This window comes from Pleurodeles waltl, chromosome 12 (genome assembly GCF_031143425.1).
Source record: "Pleurodeles waltl isolate 20211129_DDA chromosome 12, aPleWal1.hap1.20221129, whole genome shotgun sequence".
Taxonomy (NCBI): domain Eukaryota; kingdom Metazoa; phylum Chordata; class Amphibia; order Caudata; family Salamandridae; genus Pleurodeles; species Pleurodeles waltl.
In genome coordinates, this window is record NC_090451.1 from 247,088,537 (window position 1) to 247,110,382 (window position 21,846).

Sequence of the window (21,846 nt, forward strand, 5' to 3'; positions counted from 1 at the left end):
CTTGTGAGCTGCCTAGTCCAGAAGTCTTTGAAGGGATGTCAGGGGGGTGGCCCTGCCCTGCCTCTTCCTGGCAATGAAGGGCAAGGACGGACCCGCCCTTGGCCCGGGCTTCGCCCGGGTGCGTCCCGCGATGGTGGGAGCGCGAACAAGATTTAAAGGGCTCCTGCCCCTAGCTGCACCAACGCGCTTCCCGCGACGGCGGCAGCGCGAACAAGATTTAAAGGGCTCCTGCCCCTAGCTGCACCAACGCGCTTCCAGAGACGGCGGGAGCGCGAGCAAGATTTAAAGGGATCCTGCCCCTGGCTGCACCAACGCACTTCCAGCGACGGCGGGAGCGCGAGCAAGATTTAAAGGGCTCCTGCCCCTAGCTGCACCAACGTGCTTCCCGCGACGGCGGGAGCGCGAGCAAGATTTAAAGGGCTCCTGCCCCTAGCTGCACCAACGCGCTTCCCGCGACGGCGGGAGCGCGAGCAAGGATTAAAGGGCTCCTGCCCCTAGCTGCACCAACGCGCTTCCCACGACTAACACAACACAATATGATCATCGTTCTGTGAGCTGGTGACAAATTTCTGAGCGGATATATGGTTTTCACAAAGGAAACAGCCATAAACCTATCGATTTTAAACAGGCCATTTTTAGGTCTGCTGTAGTTTTTACCCTTTTTGTCTTAAATATATGCTTATAGTTGGCTTTCGGTCAACTTACTTTAGCCATTGGCGTCTTCAGCTCAGGACTCTTCAGCCACTGGCTTGAAACATTGGCAATCAACTCTTGGATCAGCCAAAAGCAATATTTGTTTTACTGCATTTTTGTATGCTTCTGGCCCCAATGGGATGCATGAGGGTCTATCTTATATCAGAAATGTACAGTTGTTCACTCAATATTCAATACAAAATATTTGCTCTCCTGCTTTTGGGCAGGTGCTCCGTAACTGTATGGCTTTGCTTTAATGCTCATCTGGCAGCTCCTCTACCCTGCCCCAAGTAGTATGCGCACATGGGGACTTGGCCTGACCTGTTGGAGTGAGCAGCGCGGTCTGCACGCTACCGGGGACCGACGACCATCTGACGCCATCCTGCCATATATTCTGCTCTTACAGCCCCAGCCTTGACAGAGCAGCCTTCCCCACTATTTGCCCACACAGATGAGCCTCCCTGTTTGCTCACTGGAGCATTAGCAACTTGACCGAAGCCGTTGGTGCACTTGGGTCCACAGTGGAGGAAATCCAAGATGGCAGCCCACAGTGCAGTGAGCGGAGAAGGAGAATGAGGGTGCAGCTGGGTGCTGCAGGACTTACCCTCCGGCTTGAGGAGAAAATGTAGGGTTCGGGAGCTGCCACAGGTGTCCACCGCTCACTTTGATACAAGGCGTAGGACAAGATTGAGGAGGGTAACGGCACTGCCAACACTGCCTTGAACCACTCCAAGTGAGGAGAGGACACCTTGCTGACCTGCTCATGGTGCCAGTGGAGTGCTGCAGACTTGTTCCTTGCGGCGGCCGTGATAAACAAGGGGCCTTGCCCCCGTTACCTACCGCTCGCTCTGGCCACTCGTGCCGAAAGATTATCTGCTGGGACAGCAGCTGTGGGCGTGGTCATGCAGTGCCGTTCTGACTAACCTGCTGTAGGGGAGCAGCCATGCCTACTGCTTAGGGTGCCAGAAAGGGTGGGCCAGGGTCCAGTGTATCGAGGACCTAAGCATGTTTACTGAAGGGGCCCTCCAGCTGAGGGGGTGACCACAGGCCCCTCTTTGAACACTACTGAAGAGGAAGGATGCCACATTTGGCTCACTTAGGTGCATGAAATTCCCTCCCTTTGTGGACCAGCCTGCTAGACATCAAAGATGGTGATGGACCTCCATGGAGGCCTGCCTACATTGAACTGGGAGCTGGTTCTGTCCTGCTGCGAACTTGGCAATGATCATGGGGGCGGTGGTGTTTCCTATCCCATCGTGGGGGAAGCCTGGAGGTTCACCAGTGTGTGGAGCACAGTGAAGGACTGAACAGGGATGACCTGCGGATTGCCAGCGTGCTCCCATGCCTAGAGCTGCCTAACCCCTGTTGACTATGGAGAGGCATACAAAACTTTGCAGAGGGAGGTGCAGCGTTGCAGTCCCACTCTGTCAGCGACATGGAGGAGGGGGGGGGGGAAATCACTCACATTCCCGCTACCCCCTCCGATACCACACTGGACTCCATCCTCTTTGCAATCAATGAATCCAGGGCGCACTGGAACACAAAATGGATTTCATGGTGGTGGACTTGGGCATCCTCTGAACGCAAGGTCTGGGAGATACAGAGAGTACTAGAGACCCTCATGGACTGCATAAGTGATGCACTGGAGTGACTTCACATCTTAGAATACAGAGCGGAAGACGCAGAAGGCATGGAACGCAGGAATAACATATGGGTGGGTTGGGTTGTCTGAGCAGAGTGAGGGAAAGGATATGGTTGCCTTCCTGGAGACCTGGCTGGAAGAGAATAATGCACCTGAGGGCCTATTCCCATTCTTTATGCTGAAACGGGCCCACAGGATGCCTGCGAGCAACTAACCCCCATCCCCCCAACCCCGGGGCTCTGCCACATCCAGTGGTAGCAAAATAGCTGCATTTCCGAGAAAGAGACCCCATTCTGAAGAAAGCTAGCAACAAAGAGGTACTTATGGTTACTAATCATAAAGTGATGATATTCCCAGACCTATGGCAGTCCAGAGACAAAGGACCTTGTTTATGGGTGCTAAAAAGCATCTCTACAAGCTAGGGATTAAGTACCCTATGCTATTTCCTGAGAAGCTGCAGATTCTTGTTGAGACCAGCATTAGGTTTTTCACCAAGCTGAGGATGTGTGGAACTGGATCAATTTGCTTCTGAGGGTGGGCCCCTGGCCCTCCCCACCAGGGCCATGCCGATCGCGCTTTGCTGATCTACTAATGAAAGATCTACTAATGAAAGAGCAGACTCAGCGAGATCGACAGACGGCAGTCGAGGCTTATGCCAACACTGGATCATCCACCATGCCGTCTTCCAGGGTGAGGAGTGAGGAGTCTGCATTTGGAGCTAGGTTTGGATTCGACATTGCATACATCCTCAGGAATTCCGGTGCCACGGGTCACCCCAGGGATCAGTGGGTGACCTGGGCTGAAATAGCCCTTTGGGGTTATTCAGCTGCAGCATTAAGGGATTGGGACAAGTGGGGTATGCTGTTACTGCCAGCTGTTGCTTCATACTGAAAGTACTGTTGGGGTGTGAAGCCAACACATGAGGTACATTACTGCTATTCAAATGTTAGGTTGGCCTATTGCCATTCCAGGGCTTCTCTTTGCGGAGTTGGCCTATACACAACCTGAGTTCCTTGTGAAATCTGCTCACAAATTGCTTGCTGTTCTATTTAGTTTGGATGTGGGGGTCGTTGCCTCTATATCCTTGCACGGAGGGTGGGAAGTACTTGCTGTGATCCTGGGACATGTTGCCCGTCTTCGGTACAATGCCATCTGCCTGGAGGGGCTTGCTTGGGGGCTTTCGAAACCTTATCTCACCTTCTGTGATCTATTCATATGGCTTCAATGGCTGGGCATGGCATGGGATATAAGCTAATAATGTGGAATGTCTGGGAGAGGTCAAAACTATGACAAAGCGGTACAAGGTCCAGGCATACTTGAAACAGAGGAGAGTCCATATTGCTCTCCTCCAGGAAACTCATCTGATGCACTAGAAGGTACTGCCCTCCACAGGAGATGGCGGGGCAGCTTCACTACGCAACATATTATGCCTCTGCCATAGAGGTTCTTATATGGGCGAGACCAGGGGTGCCCTTCCAGGCCTTAGATGTGAAGACTGACATGGAGGGCCGATGTGTGGTAATTTGCAGGTGATTTGGGGGAGGAGAGGGGGGGGCACAAAGATATTACACTCACAAAGATATTACACTTGTTAATTTGGACACACCAAACACTGACCAAGCTCGATTATTTGACTAATTACCTTTTGTATTGGCACCGCTCATGCCACACCCTATTTCCCTTGTCGGTAACTTTAATTGTATCACGGACTCCTTACTAGACCGCACACATCCCCCACTGAGGGATTCTCCTGTGATGCGCTTAGCTAATATGTTTTAGACGTGGCAAACTCTCAGGGGACTACTGGGCATATGGAGACTGGCTCACCCAGACATCAGGGACCACTCTTTTCAATCCTCTTTACATTACCTAAATGTACACCCAGACACCTTCCTGTGCGCATCATCAGTACACACACAAGAAACTCCTTCCAAATACTTCACCATAACCCATGGCTCATGACATTGGCTTGGGTGCCCACCCAGTCTAAAATCAGACTTGGCGACTCAAAATTTAGAACTTGGAAGACCTGACTTTCCAGCACACGATAGGGGAGGGAATCTGTCAATATTTCACTGAGAATGCGCGAATGGCTTCTCTGTTCCCACAATTGCAATACACTGATCACTTTAAAGTAGTGATCAGTGTATAGCAAATGTGGGTGGGGTCCGCAAAACTCTCGTACATGAGGCTCTGGCACAGAAAGGCACTCTTAGGCAACTTGAACTGGACAGGCACAATAAACGTTTAAACATTAAAAATATTAAAAGACCGACCAATTTTGAAAGCCACCACTGTCATTAAAGGGATAAATACAGAATACATATGATTTACCAGCACAGAGGAAAATTAATGCCTTCACCCCAGCACTTGTTACACCTTTCTTCTGTACCTGCCTCCAATCGTCATTGGCTGAACCTGCCCAACAAACTGTTAAGCCATCTAATGATGGCAAACGGGCATGACAAAGCACAAGCTGTGACGAAAGATTGGATGGCTTTAGTACCCCTAGGCACCCATGAGACCTGGTACGCACAAATCCTTTGAAGTGTCCACTTGGCACATTATCCTCCTGAAGTTGACTCAAAGAGTACCATTGATAGTGGTGCTAATAAGAAACCTGAGCTGCACAGTTTAATTCAGGAAGTGGTATGCACCATATAGATCAACACAATTAAAATGAAGAATCCCTATTTTTACAGTTTGTTTAGATACAGTTAGAAAGCCATCAATTTTACTGTATGATTTTTTTTTAAATATGGATGAAAAAGGAATTTGATTGGTTGTTTAAGTTATTCTAAATGCTTCCAGTCATGCCTGCATGGCCAATAGCTATGCCAGTGACAAGTAAGGGAGTTAAAGAGGGGAACGTTTCCTAATGAAGCTTAAATAGCTGCAGATATGCAAAAGGTTGCTACCAAAATGTGCACTGTTGATTTATCAAATATGTGTATTTATATCATTGAAACATGTCAGGCATTCAAGTATGAGTGAGCATTTAACAGTTAAATGTGGAGATGTGAGTTTTAGATCTCGTTTTTCACAAAAGTCAAAATAAATCTGGATAAACAAAGATACAATTAGCTAAAATTAATATGGATAAATACAAATGGAAACGTCTAAAAAAACAAAACACATTGCACTCATTTTTTTTTTTTTAAATTCAGCCTGCAGTGTACTGTTGACCTGCCAAAAGGGGGCCACACTGAACATTACTGTTTACACAGTTCATGTAGCTGAGACTAGACCTCCCGGTATGATGGCATTTATGTTTTTGACATTTCAATCTGTATTTAGCTATATTTATTTTTTGCTGATTTTAACTGTATTTATCCATATTTATTTTGTGCTAAGAGTTAAAAAAAATGAAGCTGCAATGGGCATATTTCCATGTCTTTTAAACAATAAATATTTACTCATGTTTAAATGTCCAAAGGGTGTTAGCCATTTACACTACAATACAGTCATCCGAAATTATTTGCATTAAAGAAAAAATGTAGTTATATAAGCTTCATTATTAAGATTTTTGTTTAACTCTGTTACCTCCCAATCTGTACAGCTTTTGACCTAGCATGCATTACTGGTGGTAGGGAGAAGCGACCAAAAGTAAACATGTCTTCTGTATTCTCCCGTATTTATAAATAAAACCAAACAGTAAAATAGATTGTTTTCTGTCTGTATTTATCTGTAAAAAATAATAAAAATGGAAAACCGGGAGCTTTATTAGAGATATGTAAATCACAATGATGCAACCAACCAAATTATGGCTTAATATAAAGGCATATGTATAGTCTGACACATTCAGTTATATAATTACACCCACAAGCATCACAGAGCTAAAATCATGCAATAAAGCAAGTAAAAGCTTCAAAGAAATACAAATATTTAAGACCCACTTAGCAAGTATTTTAGCAGAACAATTACTAATCCAAACCTTACGAGTAAAAGAGAAAATGGCGAACTTAATTAAACAAGTAAAGATCATATTTACAGCGCAGTACCTCAGACATTTGCCGGCCAGCCATAAAAACAGACATTAACTTACAATGCCATGGACTTCCGCCACTTTGCTGTAAAGATCAGGGCGTCGTTTCTGAATGGCCAGATAGAATGGGTTTTTCAAAATATCCTCATCATACACAGCCATAGGGACTTCCGAATCAAAGTTGAAAGCTGCCTGCCAAGAAAATCGTGAAGAATTAAACCACTTTTCTATACAATTACACGCACCAAATTCAGTCATTAAATAACCAGCTACCGGGGTGTAATTTCCATCAAATACATGAAACGTGACTACAAAGTTTGGAGCTGGAGCAGTTAAATCATGGGAGTTACGCGATTTGTATAATTTACCTGATACGTGTTACGAGAAATTAACGTCAAGACAAACTCGGCTCTTTCTATCATGAAAAAACGATAACATGGCGTAAGGCTCTATCCTCTGGAAATGCGATGTGCTTAAAAGCACAAGGGCCCTTCTGTAATCTCGGATCTTGGAATTACACGTGACGCCGAAACAAACTTGACAACCTCTTCAGAAGAGAACATGAAAGGATCAGATGCGGTTATGGGTGTCGGGGGCCCGCAGAACGACTAAAAGCCAAGTTTCCAGTCCTGGGATCCGCATTTTTGCATTAATCACATGCGTTCGTGAATGTGGGTCAACTGATGCAACTCCACTGACTAGTAAAAGGAAACTAACTAGAAATATTGTGTCCGGCCTAGATGGGGCGAGGTGGAAATGTTCAGTGCTTTTCACAAAGCAATGAAAGCAGGAGTGTCGCTGAAGAACAGGTCATTAAGTCTCGCACACTGAGTGCTGTGCAAGACTGTCAGCGACCTCATGTCGGCAATACACATAAACAGAGTACAGTACTGAAGAGTGGGCTTTTTGGTCAGCCCCTTCTACTACCTTCTTTCATGTGTTTTTCGTGGTTTGCTATTGGATAAATAGCTGTCCATCAAGTCCATAGCATTTTACTGTTTTCCATTGCTGAAAGGCTTGAAAAAAAATAATCAGTCCTAGTGTAGCTCATACTGCCTGCTTCCCCTCACCCATCTTGTCCTCACTTCCCTTCCTCTTACATCCTGTCCCAACTCTGTCACCCCAGGTCAAAGCACTTACTCATCCCTTTTCTCTTGCCGCATACATCTTTGCTCCCCATCATTCCCTATTCTGTCAGTCTGCTCTCTGCCTCCCACATGGACTTACTCTTACCACATCCTCCTTGCCCCGCCTCCTGTCTTTTAAAAATACATAATTCGTCCGTGGTGCTGGAACGATTTCCAAAGGGAGTGCTGGCCAGCAGTACCACTTCAATAAAGTGCTAAGGATTTTAAACAAATATGGGGTTATTGAGCAAGCAAGTGTATACAATTCCAAATCCTTTCCGGAGGAAATTTGCGAACCCTTTATCATCTTCCCCTTGATATACAGCTATATGTGTGTGTGTGTGTGTGTATATATATATTATTATTATTATTTTTTTTTAAAGGGCACCTTCAATGACTGCGTGTTTTTTTTTTTATCTAAATGGCTCTTGGTGCTGTGAAATCAAAACAAACAACCAGAGTAAACTAAACTCAAAGCCTTACAGAGCTTAGAAACTACAATTCTTTATAAATTATTATAGTAGACAGTATCTTTTAAAGCAAAATTTACCAGGATAAAAGAAAGCGATTCAGAGGAAACTCGGAAAACAAGACCAAGACCTCAAAAGACCGCAGGATTAATCCTCAAATCCCATCAATCTAAAACAGGAACAAGACGTGTTTTTGAGGTCTAGAATCAAAAATCAAAGTCCACAAGTGGAAAAAAGATGTAATTTTGTAGTTTTTGTATTTAATATACTTGTTTCTCAAATAAAATAAAAAAATGCTAGATCGTTTTCTAGCAGGAAGTAATCATTGTTGAACCAAAATTCAAAATGCCAGTTCGTAGTCTTTCAAGCAGTCTCAATGGTTCCAAACCCACTGTTTGATCATTGATCTCTCAAACGATCTATAAAGTTACAGGCCAACATGTGTTTCACGACCTCAGTCGTTTCTTTAGGGCCATAAAAATAATCACTAGGCATAGTCAGAACATCATTATGTAGGGGAGATAACTAGATTGAAACACAATGTGGGATGTTTATTCAAAATGCAAGCCTGAGGCGTAATTTTAGAACTCCAAAATATAAAAGGGGTAAAGGAGATTCATAAATGCAGGATGTAATACTGGGTAATAATGGATCAAATGGGCATGACAACCAACGTGTCAGGCATACAGCAGTAAATTATCAAATTATTGAAACCATTAACACTTCTTGAAAGACTACGACCTGGCATTTTGAATTTTGAGCTTGGCTCAGGAGGGCAAACAGCACCTCTGCACATCCCTCTGTGAAGCGCGACTCCATCCTACAGGAAGAAGAGAGCCTGGATGCGATCCTCATCTTTGATCCCGAATATACTTTTTGCGGGCAAGAAGATATCTTGAACAGAAACAACGTAATAACGCTGCTCTCATCCTTGCCTGGTTTGGACTCTCTCCAGTCCAAAGACCTTGTCTACATTGCATTTATTCCAGGAACAAAAGACCGCCCTAAGGGGCAATTAAGCTGCTGTTTCGTAAGCTTGAAACAGCAAGACGTGTGGAAGGTCATGCCACGATCTTACCCGAGTGGGGAATCAGCATTAGTAAAGTTTCAAAACCAAAAATATCCATGGCTTCTGTCCAAGTCCAGTTACCATTGATGGCAGCAGGACTCTGCTCTCCGCTGCTCCAGAGGGTTTAAAAATGTCAGATCCGGAAATGAGCCGATTTGAATCAAGTTACATCCCTCTGCTAACAAAAGAGCATGCTGGTTTGCCCCCGCCTGTGCTGAAAGCCAACACATTTTCCAATAACACAACAAAATGCCACGTCTACCACCATCTCCCACCTGCTGTACTGAAGTGTGGCTTACAGCTTTGCTCATGAAACATCTGAGGCGTTAATAATCTTACAAGCAATAGTGATGCAATGGAAGAAATAAGTAAAATGGACATTGTCTGTTTGCAAGAAACTTGGCATTTGGTTGTTTTTCCATAGAGGGAATTTCTTGATTTCTTTTCACCAGTCAAACCTTCTGCCAAAGGTGGTCATGCTTCAGGAGGAATTTCCATTCCGCTTCACAAATCCCTGGATCTTAAGGCAAAGGTGCTCGCTAGCAGCTTGGGTACGTACATTTTTGCAGGAAGATATCCTCAATGGTCACTGGATGCAACAGCCATAAGTGAAGTTCTAACAATGATTAAATCTGTAAGAAAAAGAATTCTCGCAGCCACACTGATTCTGGCTGGCGATTTTAACACGTATTTACTAGAATCAGTGGAATTCACCATATGGCAACTGGAGGAAAACCTAGCCTGGCGAATTCTGGAGACTGTCCCATGGAAAACTAAGACCGGAGGAAAATTTGATAACACCCTCAACTCACTAGGCCTTAGGACTCTGTTACTGGATTATTGTTTGGTGCAGAACTTCCAAGTCCAGCACAGTATGACTAGTGACCACATCAAGCTATCCTGCACTCTATCCCAGACATCCACTAGACTCCCACAAACACATACTCTTGGCACAGAAGAATGCATTTGTGGGCTGTGCAGAATAACATGGTCCAAAGCTCCATCGAATGTAAAAATGGAAGAACTGTTGAAGCTGTTAAGATCAAGAGAAAGAGAGAATGCATTCTTACTCTTGCAATGGACAGGGTTCTTGAACCTCCTACTTGGCAGATTTGCAGGTAAGGCGAGCATTGCAGGTCATCAACACGAAAGCAAACACACTCCGGACCTGAGAGTCCTAAAACAAACGTTAAGCCCACTCCTGAGGGCTGCTCGGAACAACTGTCATGCCAGCCTTACAATGGAAACAATCTATAAAGCTAGGAAGGCCTATAGAACAAAAACCTGGGAAATTGCCAAACAAAAAGAAGATTCATGGTGCATAAAAGTTTACAAAGCTACAAAACCTAAGTATTCTGCAAAAGTCTGAAGAATGGTCCAGAACGGATCATCCGAGGACACTAGGAGGGTCACCCCATCCATTTCAGCTGCAAAGTTGATCGAATACATTTCCAGCTGGTACAGCTCAGGGGAGGTGGGACCCAGTCCTGAATTACTGCTACTTGATACACCGGACCTTACCCACAGAAACCTTCAGCAAAGGGATAAAGACCTGGCCAGAGAAGATGAGATCAAACACATACTAGCATCCTTTCTGATAGCAGGCAGGGGGGCCAGGCTCCTAGTGGCCTGCCCACTCAAATATTTAAATCAGAATTTGACGAATAGGCCTCCCTGCTAAATCCTGTTTTAAAGAACTGTATTCTGTTAAATGAGGTGCCAGACAGTTGGAGAGGCTCCATTTTAACTAAGATTCATCAAAAAAGTAGTGCGTGATCTACCAGCAAACTTCAGGTTCATAGCTATCCTTGACATTGATGATAAATGTTTTGCTGAAGTCTTGAACAGTGATCTAGAAGACTGGACCAACGCTAAGGCCTTAATTCATATCACTCAATCCAGCTTAAGATGCAGCCATGGAACCGAAGACAACTTAATTATTCTTTCATCCCTGATAGAGGTCACCTCCATCAAAGGCGCCCCCCCCCCCCAATTTGTACATAGCATCTATTGACTTTACTACTACATTTGACGAAGTGGATAGAATGTAACTATGCCAGAAACTATATAACCTGGGCATCCCAGAAAGCCTATTAAAATCCATTATGAGCTTCTACACCAACAAATGGGTGGAAGTGAAAACATCGTCAATCAAGGACACAATGCATAAGATATGGACCAATACAGGTGTAAAACAGGGATGTATATTAGCCCCGTTCCTGTCTAATCTTTATTTGGCAGACAAACTATGCACTAGCTGCAGCCCGTGTTTGCGGGCTCCCTCATACACTGACATCAGTATGCAGATGATACACTGCTATTCGGTCATACAGCAGCGGGACTGCAATGATTTTTGGATGCTCTTGCACAATACTGCAAGGTGAACAAGCTTCTTACCAACCACTCCAAAACCAAAATCATGATCTGTGGAGCTGGACGCACCAAGAGCTCCAACAAATTCAGATTTGCTATTGAGGAGGTACAGTTGGAAATAATATCAAACCTAAAGTACTTGGGAGTTCACTTTAACCATCATGCATGCATCTCAGCTTTCTTAACTTAAAGCCAGTGCTTTAACCACGATAATGTGTTTTAAGAAACTGGTAGAAAAGATGCAAGCCTCAGATCTTAGAGGCATCTGTAATGTGGTTGATAGCAAGTTCATGCCAACTCTAACTTACAGCACCATTGATACTAACAGACAGAGTGGCATCATGGCTGGACAAAGCCCAAACCTTGTGCTACAGACATTTGTTCCATCTGACCAATGTCACTCCGTCTTCTTAAATACGCCTGGAATTTGGCCTATACAAAACAATCACTTATGTCGAAAGCACGGTTTCTGGGCTACTATGCTAAACTCAATTCAGCCCCTAAAGGTTCCTTTAAAGAACTGATCTGGCGAGGCATTCAATATCACAAGTTGCAACGGAATACCTTCGTGAGGAGCACACTATAACATTTAGATGTGCAGGGCATTATAGATCTAAATCTTCTGCCTAAGGGAACCTCAAAACCTGTAGTGAAAAGTGAAAAAAAATGAGATCAGGCGAAGTGGACAGGAAATAACTTGCACATGTGGCTCAGGTGGACCTATGCATGCCCATCTATGAAAATCCTGGGAAAGCCTCATCCCTCTCAAGCCATATAAAATTGGTCTTTAAGAAAGAGCTAATGAGGCTCAGATGCTGCCTAACCGCAATAAAAGGACACAAATTTGGGTGCCTAAAAGGGTCCTCTGATCTTGAATGCTGATTGTGTAATTTTAAGCAGGAATCTTTGATGCACATTGTTTGTATTTGTTCCTTTTTAGGGCCTGCAAGTACATGCACTAGTGCATGATTCTCACATGCAAGACACTGTTGTGTGCAGTAAAGGGCTTGAAGTCCGCCTGTCGCTCACCATTTGCTGGTTTGCATAGCACTCATCTCTGTAGTCTCGTAATTCTTCTCCCCTTTAAAAAAAAACACAAAAGTTATGGTTTTAAATAACTAAAAACAATAAAATGTATCTATCTTTAAAAACAATGTCTATTTTAGTGATGTGCAGGGATATAATGCCCTTCAAAATATTGTGAAATGCAAAAAGGTTATGGGATGAATGCTTAAATTGGCCTCTGGTAAATAGTCAAGGCTGGCATTTCAAGTTCATTTTTTAGATCGGTGTTGCACATCAGACAAGAACCCGCCTTATCACCCACTGCTGCCTTTTCCACAAAGCTACTGCCCAGCAAATTTTACAGGCTTGTGGCATTGCACCTTAGCCAAATATGTTGAATGGCAGTTGTCAGGAAGAGCCTATTGAGGGGTGTGAGACCGCCTTTACCAGAAAAGTCTACATAGCCCAGTCCTTTACAAACCCTTCTATCTTTCTTAGTCAGCCTACAAGTACAATGTGAAGGCAGTTATTTTTTTGAAGCTTTTCATATTGTGATCTTGCTGATGTAGCATGCAGCATTCTGTCCTGTTATTCTGAATCTCCTTTCATAATATGAGGGAATGCTGCAGAGGGGCGTGGCCTGACGCCGATGGCAGAGGAAGCCTCTCCGTGAGGCTCCTGCCAGTGATTCCCACTCCGGTCCAGCCTGAAAGGCAGTGGACCCCCAAACCGCTCCATTGCCCGGCTGAATATGCGCAGGGGTCCCGAGGCTCATTTTGAGGGGTCCGGTCCCGGAGTGAAGAGAGTTTCGGAGCTGAATTGGCGGCCGACGGAGTGCCGTGGAAAAAAAAAGATGGCGGCCGCGATCTGAACGGCGTCCCCGGTGGCAGAAAAGCCACTAAAGCAATTCCATGCTCCTTTCCCGCTCACCCCTCTGGGAGACAGGAAGTACAAGGGGTCCTGGTGGTTCCCTCTGGGGTCCCACGCCGACGAACAGAGGGGCCCAGCGCGGCGTCTGTGCTCGGATAAGGACCGCGGAGCACACACAACATGGCGACCGACACCCGAGGGAAGGACCGAGTGGATCAAGGTGAGAGGCGAAAATTCCGGGGTTCCCCCAGAGCTCCTTTGGCAGCTCCCCTCTGAGGACATCTGATCGCAGTCTACACGACAGCGCCGGGGGGTACTTCTGGGAGGCTTGACCCCATGGACCGCCTCTGGTGAGCTGGAACGAGGAGGGCGAAGTCGGCGACTTGATGGGGCGAACTTGCCTGCACTGGGACACGGTGCATGCGGCCCCCCTCTACGGGGGTCCCCCTAGATGCGCAGTGCTACATACAGGAGAGTGCAGGGGGCCCCCAGACACTGGATGGGAGTCATGCATGCTTGAAGGCACCCTCCACTAACGGCAAGGCTTTTTGGCTCGACGGGTCCACACCCTGACTGGGAGGAGAGAGAGTGTCCTATCTACCTGGCGTGTGGAGTACCTCAGGGGTTCTTAGCGGCCTAGAGTGCGGAGTGCGGCTGGCACTGGAAGGCGATAATCCTCTTACACGTGTACCGAGCGCCAGAAACAGCAAGTCTCTAATAAAAAGTTCGGCGATCCCTCTGGCAGTGCAGTATACAGCGCGGTGGTGGGAGAGTAGGGGTCCAGAGCCCACCGATCAGACGGAGCTGGAGCCATACCCCAGAAAATGGGTAAAGTCGGTCGCCGGAGGGACATAGAACAAAAAGGTGGGTCCCCAGCTGAGGCACAGGCAGTCCCGCCTGAACCCAGGAATGACGCTTCAGGAGAGGGCCGAGCCGACCCCACACTTCAAGATGTCCTACAAGCTATAACGGCTTCCCGTGTAGCACTGGAGGGGAAAATCGACGCTTTGGCCACAGATCTCACAGTACTACGAGATGATCACCGCCGCCTAGCCGAAAAGGTGTCCACCACCGACAGACAACTTAAAGAGCTCCTTCCAGAGGTCAAAGATGCCACTAAGTCTACACAGCAGCTGGAGACCAGGATCAAGGCCCTGGAATTAAGGGCCGAAGACGCGGAAAATAGATCGCGTCGCAATAACATACGGGTGATTGGTATGCCTGAAAGTGTTCCACAAACTGGCCTGGCGGAGTTCCTCGAGCGGTGGCTCCGAGAGGACGTAGCGGGCGACGGACTTTCTCCTTTTTTTGCGATCGAGAGGGCACATAGAGTTCCGTCGCGTCCTCCCCCTCCGGGAGCCCCCCCGCGACCTATAATAGCCAGGCTTCTTCATTACCGGGATAGGGATTACCTGTTGCATCAAAGCAGGGCCAAAGGGGACCGCACAATGGACAATCACACGGTTCGTATCTTCCCAGACTTCTCCCGGGAAGTACAGAAACAACGGGCCACCTTCAGAGCTGCAAAACAGAAACTGCGTCAATTGGGTCTACAATATGGCATGCTATTCCCGGCGAAGCTTAGGGTAGTGACCAAAGACAGTACACAGTTTTTCACTACGGCAGAGGAGGTATGGCAATGGATTGATCTGCTTCCACAGGAGGGGAATGGTCCTCCGGCACAGGGCCCTGAGCATGGACGGAGGAGAGGGGCTAAACGCAACACGGCCCGTATAGTAAATAGTCCCTCACCTGAGGAGATGCAAACTGAGAGACGAAAAGCCATGGAGGCAGCAGCTTCATTGAGCGGCTCTGATCGCGGATCCCAAGTACAGACTGCTGCGGACTGTGAACCATCTGATTCGGACCATGAATCCGAGACTTCCCAAGTATCCGACAGATCGGGCCCGGCCATAACACCGGGCACTTCTGACTGTATCATATGAAAGTCTTCCCATCGAACTACACTTGAGCCAGTTGTCCTAGTAATGAGAGCCTCCCCTGGCAGGCACCATGGTGGCCGGTGAGGAGGGTGTACTAGCTGTCACTATGGCGGTCGTACCCACCAGATGGATGAGACCGGGGTCCACAAGTACTACTATATCTTGCAATCCGGTAGTGGGGATTAGGGCGATGGCCCACTCCTTTTGTGATCTAGGAGTTACCCCACTTTCGATAATCTAGTTGACATTTCGCGAAGTTTGGATGAGAGTAGTTCAAACTTTTGTCCCGGGGAAGGGGAGTTGGGATGTTAAATGTTGGGGATTGTTTAGGGGGAGTGATGAGTGGTGGATGTTTAACACTGGTCTGCTGATGTTATATAATGTGAGAGTAGGGATCTTCGTGGTATATGCTAGCCCTGCATGGGGTATGTCACAGATGGGGATTGAAACACAGTTATGGCGTCGTTAGGCACTTATAAATTTCTCTCATGGAATGTACGGGGCATGCACACAATGTCTAAGAGATATAAGGTATTCTCACATTTACAGCGGAGGGGGATTCAGATTGCGTTGCTCCAAGAAACACATTTAACCCAGACTGAAGGGCTAGCACTACAGAAAAGGTGGAGGGGCCAGGCATACTATACCTCTTATTCCGCATTCGCCAGGGGTGCCTTGATATGGATCAGAGCCGGGGTTCCATTCCAGTTATTAGACACGCTCATAGACCCAGAGGGACGTTTTGTAGCAATCCGGGGTCGATTGGAGGGAAGAGATCTAGCGTTGATCAATGTCTATGCCCCGAACTGGGACCAGGGTGAGTTCTTTACATGCTTATCGGGCCTCCTAGCCACCTATTTGCAGTTCCCCCTAGTGATGGGGGGCGACTTTAATTGTGTGGCCGATCCCTCCAGGGATCGCTCCCACCCTCCGTTACATGATTCCCCTCTGATGAGAGTAGCAGGGCTATTCTCCTCCTGGCAGGCGAGTTGGGGGCTGGTGGATATCTGGAGACGAGTACACCCAGAGACCAGAGACTATTCCTTCTTCTCCCCCCGGCATGAGCTCCATGTCCGCTTGGATGTGTTTTTCTGCTCCCCAGACATTTTCCCTCAGGTGCATAATGTTGAATACCTGACCCGCACAATTTCTGATCATAACCCTCTATTACTAGAGTCACGCTGGGGTTCGCCCCCCTCTCGCATCCCCACCTGGCGGCTGAAGACTGAGTCCCTAGAAGACGCACCCTTTCGGGAGGAGCTAAGACAACATATTACCCACTACTTTGTAGATAACGAGGCTTCGACCAATAACCCCTTGATTGAATGGGACGCTTTTAAAGTGGTGGTGCGTGGGCGCTGTATTGCGGGAGCGGTATGGGTCCGAAGGACTCTACTTAGGGACACTGAACAAGCGGAGAGTAAGCTGCGAGAGATGGAGAAAAAAAGACCTGAAAGGCCGCTCCTTCAGCCTACTATCTTAGAGCTTAGAGCTACGGTCGCTGACTGTGTGGAGCGTCTTCGATGCTTTGACTACCAAAACTATATTACACGAGCACACGGGGAGAGAGACAAAGCGGGTCGGATGTTAGCTTGGGTAATATCGCAAACGCATAAAACATCCCCTATCCTGGAAATGATATCGGAGAGTGGAGATCCCCTTCACGGGCAGGAGCAAATTAACTCTCACCTCGTGTCCTTTTACGAACGATTATATAAAAGCACTCTTCGTCCTGTCGGTAACTCCACCGATAGTTATGTATCTAGTCTGCAGTTGCAGACACTACCACCAGATGTTGCGACACAACTTGAGGGAGCCATAACACAACCAGAGATTCGGAGGGCCATTAGAGAACTATCGAGGGGAAAGACTCCGGGGACAGATGGTCTCCCTATCGAATTCTATGCCACGTATATAGATTTGTTAGCTCCTAGGCTTGAGATACTATATCAATCCGCCAGAGACCGAGGAATTTTGCCGGCAACAGCGAGGGAGGCGGTAATAGTGCCCTTGCTTAAACCTGGGAAAAATCCTGCGGAAGCTGGGGCATACAGACCTTTATCTATGCTGAACCTGGATTACAAGATCCTCAGCAAGATTCTGGCCTCTAGGCTTATCCCCCACAAGGCAACACTAATACATACTGACCAGGCAGGGTTCATCCCGGGGCGCAACACAGCGGATAACATACGCAGATTTATAGCGGTCATGAACGATCGAAAATCGTCTAGCCCAGCCCCTGGAGTGCTTGCAGTCGATATAGAAAAGGCCTTTGATAGCTTGGAGTGGGCCTTCCTTTATACAGTGATGTCCCGCCTTCGTTTCGGACCTGAATACATTGCCTGGGTCAGATTGTTGTATACTGAGCCCACTGCTAGGGTACGGACAGGACGGATAATATCCAGACCTTATGTCGTTGAGCGGGGTACCAGACAGGGGTGTCCCCTATCGCCGCTGCTATTTGCACTGGCTATGGAGCCATTAGCGGCCGCAGCGCGCGGTGGTGGGGGGGGTCCCGGCATAGTGGCAGGGGGCAAGAGACATCAAATAGCGTTGTATGCGGATGATCTATTGATCTTCTTAGACGATGTACACAGAGACCTTTCCCGGACCCAGCAGTTACTTTCGCAGTTTGGTGAGCTTTCTGGTCTTCGGGTGAATTGGGGCAAGACCGGCCTGTTTCCGTTGAACGCTACTGTAGCCCCACCATTGAAGTTGGGAAATGTCCAGTGGGTTCCAAGATGCCTCTCATACTTGGGGGTCAAGATTTTCCATGACCCAAAGGATATAATAGACAGCAATATTGGAGGCTCATTGCGTTCCCTCCGGTCCAACATGGCTTTCTGGCAAACCTTACCTCTATCTGTAGCGGGGAGGGTAGCCATCCTTAAAATGGTGGTGTTGCCTCGCCTTCTGTATCACTTCACGGTCCTGCCGGTATGGATTCCTAAGGCCATATTTGCAGAACTAGAATCCATGGTCGTGGCCTTTATCTGGGGGGGTGGACGGAAGCGAGTGGCTCTGGCCAAACTTCAGAGGCGGTCCACAGACGGAGGCCTAGCAGTCCCGGACTTTGAGGCTTACTACTTGGCAGCGCAATTCCAATGGTTGGCGCAATGGATAGCCAACAGATCAGCAACAGGGTTGGGGGTAAAGGCATTTACTCCCCCAGAGACTAGATTATACGAACTATTGTTGGGGTGTCCGGGTACTGGGACGCATGATTCCCTTGAATTTAAAGTCCTTGCGCGCTGTTGGAGGAGCTTTTTGCGTAAACTTAAAGTAAAGGCCCCTTACTCCCCCGACCTACCCCTCTTGTCCCTAAGAGCTTTGCCCCATCGGGGTGACTGGGGAGGACTCCAGTCCTGGGTGGAGTCCGGGATACAGACGGTAGGAGCACTATTTAAGGAGGGGGCACTGATGCCGTTTGAAGTCCTTCGGACACAATTCGGTCTACAGGGAGGACACTTCTTATTGTATGGCTCAGTAGTGGCTAGTATCAGGAAACACTGGCTGACACGGACAGGAGAGCTCACTACACAAACAACCTGTACATATTTGGCGACTTCTTCTGGCACCTTTAAGGCAGTTTCTAATCTCTACAGCAGGGTTCAAGCGGATAGGAACATACCTTTGACTCAACTCAAATCGTCATGGGAAGTAGACCTGGGCACAACTATATCCGATGTGGACTGGGAGCGTATTCTGGGGGGCTTCCCCAAAATGACTCGCAATGCCAGATTTAAGCTGATTAATTTTTATGTACTTCATAGGGCATATCTCACCCCTGAGCGGATCAGCAGGTACTTTGAAGTGGAAGGAGTAAATTGCCCGAGGTGCGGACTAGAGAAGGCAGAATTTAGGCATATGTTCTGGAGCTGCCCTACGGCGGTGGTGTGCCGTCTGGTGGCTGGAGCGATAGGAAGAGAAGTCCCTTGCTCAATAGGGCATTGTCTGCTTGGCTGGTTTCCACGCACGGCTAAGTACAAAATAACCAACAGGTTCCGGGACTTGGCCTACGTACTGGCCAAGAGGGAAATAGCGATGTCCTGGAAGAATCCAGTTGGGCCGAGACTGTCCCTATGGACCAGAGAATTAACTAGGTGGGCTGGGTGTGAGAGCGCTGTTTTACATAGCGAGGCCAGAAGGGGTTGGCGGCCCCTGGAGGTGGCGCAAGGTTGGGACGCGATATTAGACTCCTTTAAGGAGGAATGCCGATTAGGTCCAGTCCCCTGATTGAATGATGTTTAGATGTTTTGAGAAGTTACCAATAGTCCCAATCCATTGGTGCCAGTACAGATGACCCCGGGGCAGGATCCTACGGTTGGACTAGACGGGGTAAACACTCTCACACTGTGAGCGGAGGATTGACTCCTTCATAGCACACCTACATACAATACAAATGTCCAGATAAGCTACCAGTACCATCACTGGGGGGTGGGGCACTGTTGGGGAGGTTGAGGGATGGGGGGGTAGGGTAGTTGTTGCAACATCAGATTGCTGTTAGTGCAGAGATGTGTAGATTGAAAAAGCTCTTGATCCCAGTCTATGTAGGTCACTGTATATTATCTTATACTATGTTTACCTAATCATTGGTTGATCGAAATTGCAATAAACTTTGTTTACAAAAAAAAAATGAGGGAATGCTGCAGCAACTCCTGCACCCTTAGTTTCAGCACCACTGCAATTCGCATAATAATAAAAAAATAAAAACATCAGTGTCATTGGTGCACTTCAAAATGATTGCCTAGTGTATTGGAGCAGCGCACAAGATGGCTGATGCTGCTTTGGAATGCATAACAACCAGATATGCATTCAAAAGCTGTCCCAGCTAGGTTGTATATCATAGCCGAGAACTGCTTAAGAATGCCAGCAGATGTAGCCTATGAAGATAACATTACCACTCTTGCCCACAGCGATGGCTGCACTTGCTTAGTATGTGAAAGTGTAGAGAGAGCCCAATATGTCTGCTGAGACCCCTGCTGAGGGAAGACTGCTGGGTCAACCCAAGTGAAAGAGGTGTTGAATACCTGGTAATGAAGCTGGCAGCATGCACCAGCTCGCTCTGTTAACAGCATAAACTGGGAGCCCTAGGTTTGGTCTATATTACCAGCAGTGAGGGGAGCCATCAGGGGCTCATGGACCCGCGCCATGGCCAACATGCCACACAGGACATTGATAGAGCTGCATTTGGGTGTCTCTTGTGACTCCCACGGGATATAAGCACACTTGGGACCATAAGGGCCAATGTCTGCGACCAGACAGGCCTGAACACCAGGGTAGGGTATGGGTGAGCCCAGGGAACTAGGATGGGAAGAATCCTGCCCATCCATCACAGATCAACCAGTCTCTTGGTTTGTACACCTTGGACAGAGAGCAATCCAGAGAGCTTCCATTGCTCTACAAGTATCATAAAGTTTCTATTCAGTGAAATGGTGGTGTATTGATTTTATGCAAGCACATAGGTGGACTCCAGTCTTGGTATAGGAGGCGCTAGTCCTTAGCAATACAGCCACCAATAATTCAAACAGTTTTCCAAATGTAGATCTTCGTGTATGCCCAGGACTCTAGGTGGGGTGGTGGACAAAAGTGTTGATCCCTTGCTACCAGTGTGTGCAGATGGAACACAGTGGGCAACAACAACTCCGAGAGGTGATCAGTTTTGCACAACATTTGCTGCCTGTCCACCCGACAGATGGCCCGAAAACAGCAGCCATTGTCCCAGGGATGCTTTGTGAGGGGCAAGAGTATGTCTACATCTGTGTGCATGTTTTGCACTGCACAGTGATGTTACCTTTCCCGGGGGATCTTTCTCCAAAGCCAGTTACATTTCTTCCCTCTCGCAGCAATCAGGCAAACTGCTACGATCTTGAAGCAAACACTGGACTCCTGCATCAGAAAGTGTTGACTTTGGGTGATGTCCCTCACATCAAGGAGAGTAGCTGTTAGGCAGGTGCCAACCTTGTGTAATTAGTAGCCTTTGAGTACCCTTTGTAGCGCTCCCTTCCTTGGAACATGGGACTGAAACCAAGTGGAGTGTTTTGGATGCCACTTTTGTACACATTTTCCAAACAAGGGGTGTGGAGCCACTGCCTCAAGCTTCAGAACGTGAATGGGTTGGTTTTCTTTCAAGTGTCCTTCTCAGTCTGCTCTCCAGACAGCCTTTGTGTAATGCAATGTTTCTCACAGCAGGCAGCACTGAGTTGGCTCCAAACAGAAGCACCCAAAACACGGACACAATGAAGTGCGAGTATCCTGCATCTGAAACAGACAAAATGGCAGATGTGGCCATGAAACTTCCTCACCTTGAGTGACAGCTGCATATCCACCCTTCAGCCCTCCCATCTACCAAATTAGAGTGCTCAGGAAGAACTAATCAGTACATCATTGCTAAAAAAAAAAAAAAAAAAAAAAAGTCTTAATGGAAATTCAAAAGTACCTTGTCCCCACTCTCCTGCCTTCAGTGTTTGGATCTCCACCTTCCATCCACAGGAATGCAGGCAGTCTACCTCGACTGTCTGGGGAAGCTATCCTCATCTTCCATCTTCTGCCATGCCAAAACTAGGGACATCCAAAACAGTTCCCACTGGCTTCAGAACATGTGTGAACACATACACACACTTAACTACTACCCATGTCACGTGCTCATGGTACATGTAACAAACATGC

The 21,846-nt window shown here is 47.3% G+C and overlaps 1 protein-coding gene across 2 annotated transcripts in view; it reads right to left on the reverse strand.

The window, feature by feature from the left end:
• The window catches only part of ANKRD27 (ankyrin repeat domain 27), a 494,829-nt gene that overhangs the window by 411,979 nt on the left and 61,004 nt on the right, over positions 1-21,846 (reverse strand). The window contains exons 1-2 of one of the 2 annotated variants that reach the window (XM_069217699.1): positions 6,689-6,796; positions 6,381-6,512 (exon numbers count right to left, since the gene is read on the reverse strand). In XM_069217699.1, the coding sequence (XP_069073800.1) occupies positions 6,381-6,512; positions 6,689-6,742 (186 nt within the window). In that variant the 5' untranslated portion in view covers positions 6,743-6,796. Of the gene's footprint in view, positions 1-6,380; positions 6,513-6,688; positions 6,797-21,846 lie in introns of those variants that run through there. The other variant, XM_069217700.1, reaches the window with a different exon arrangement.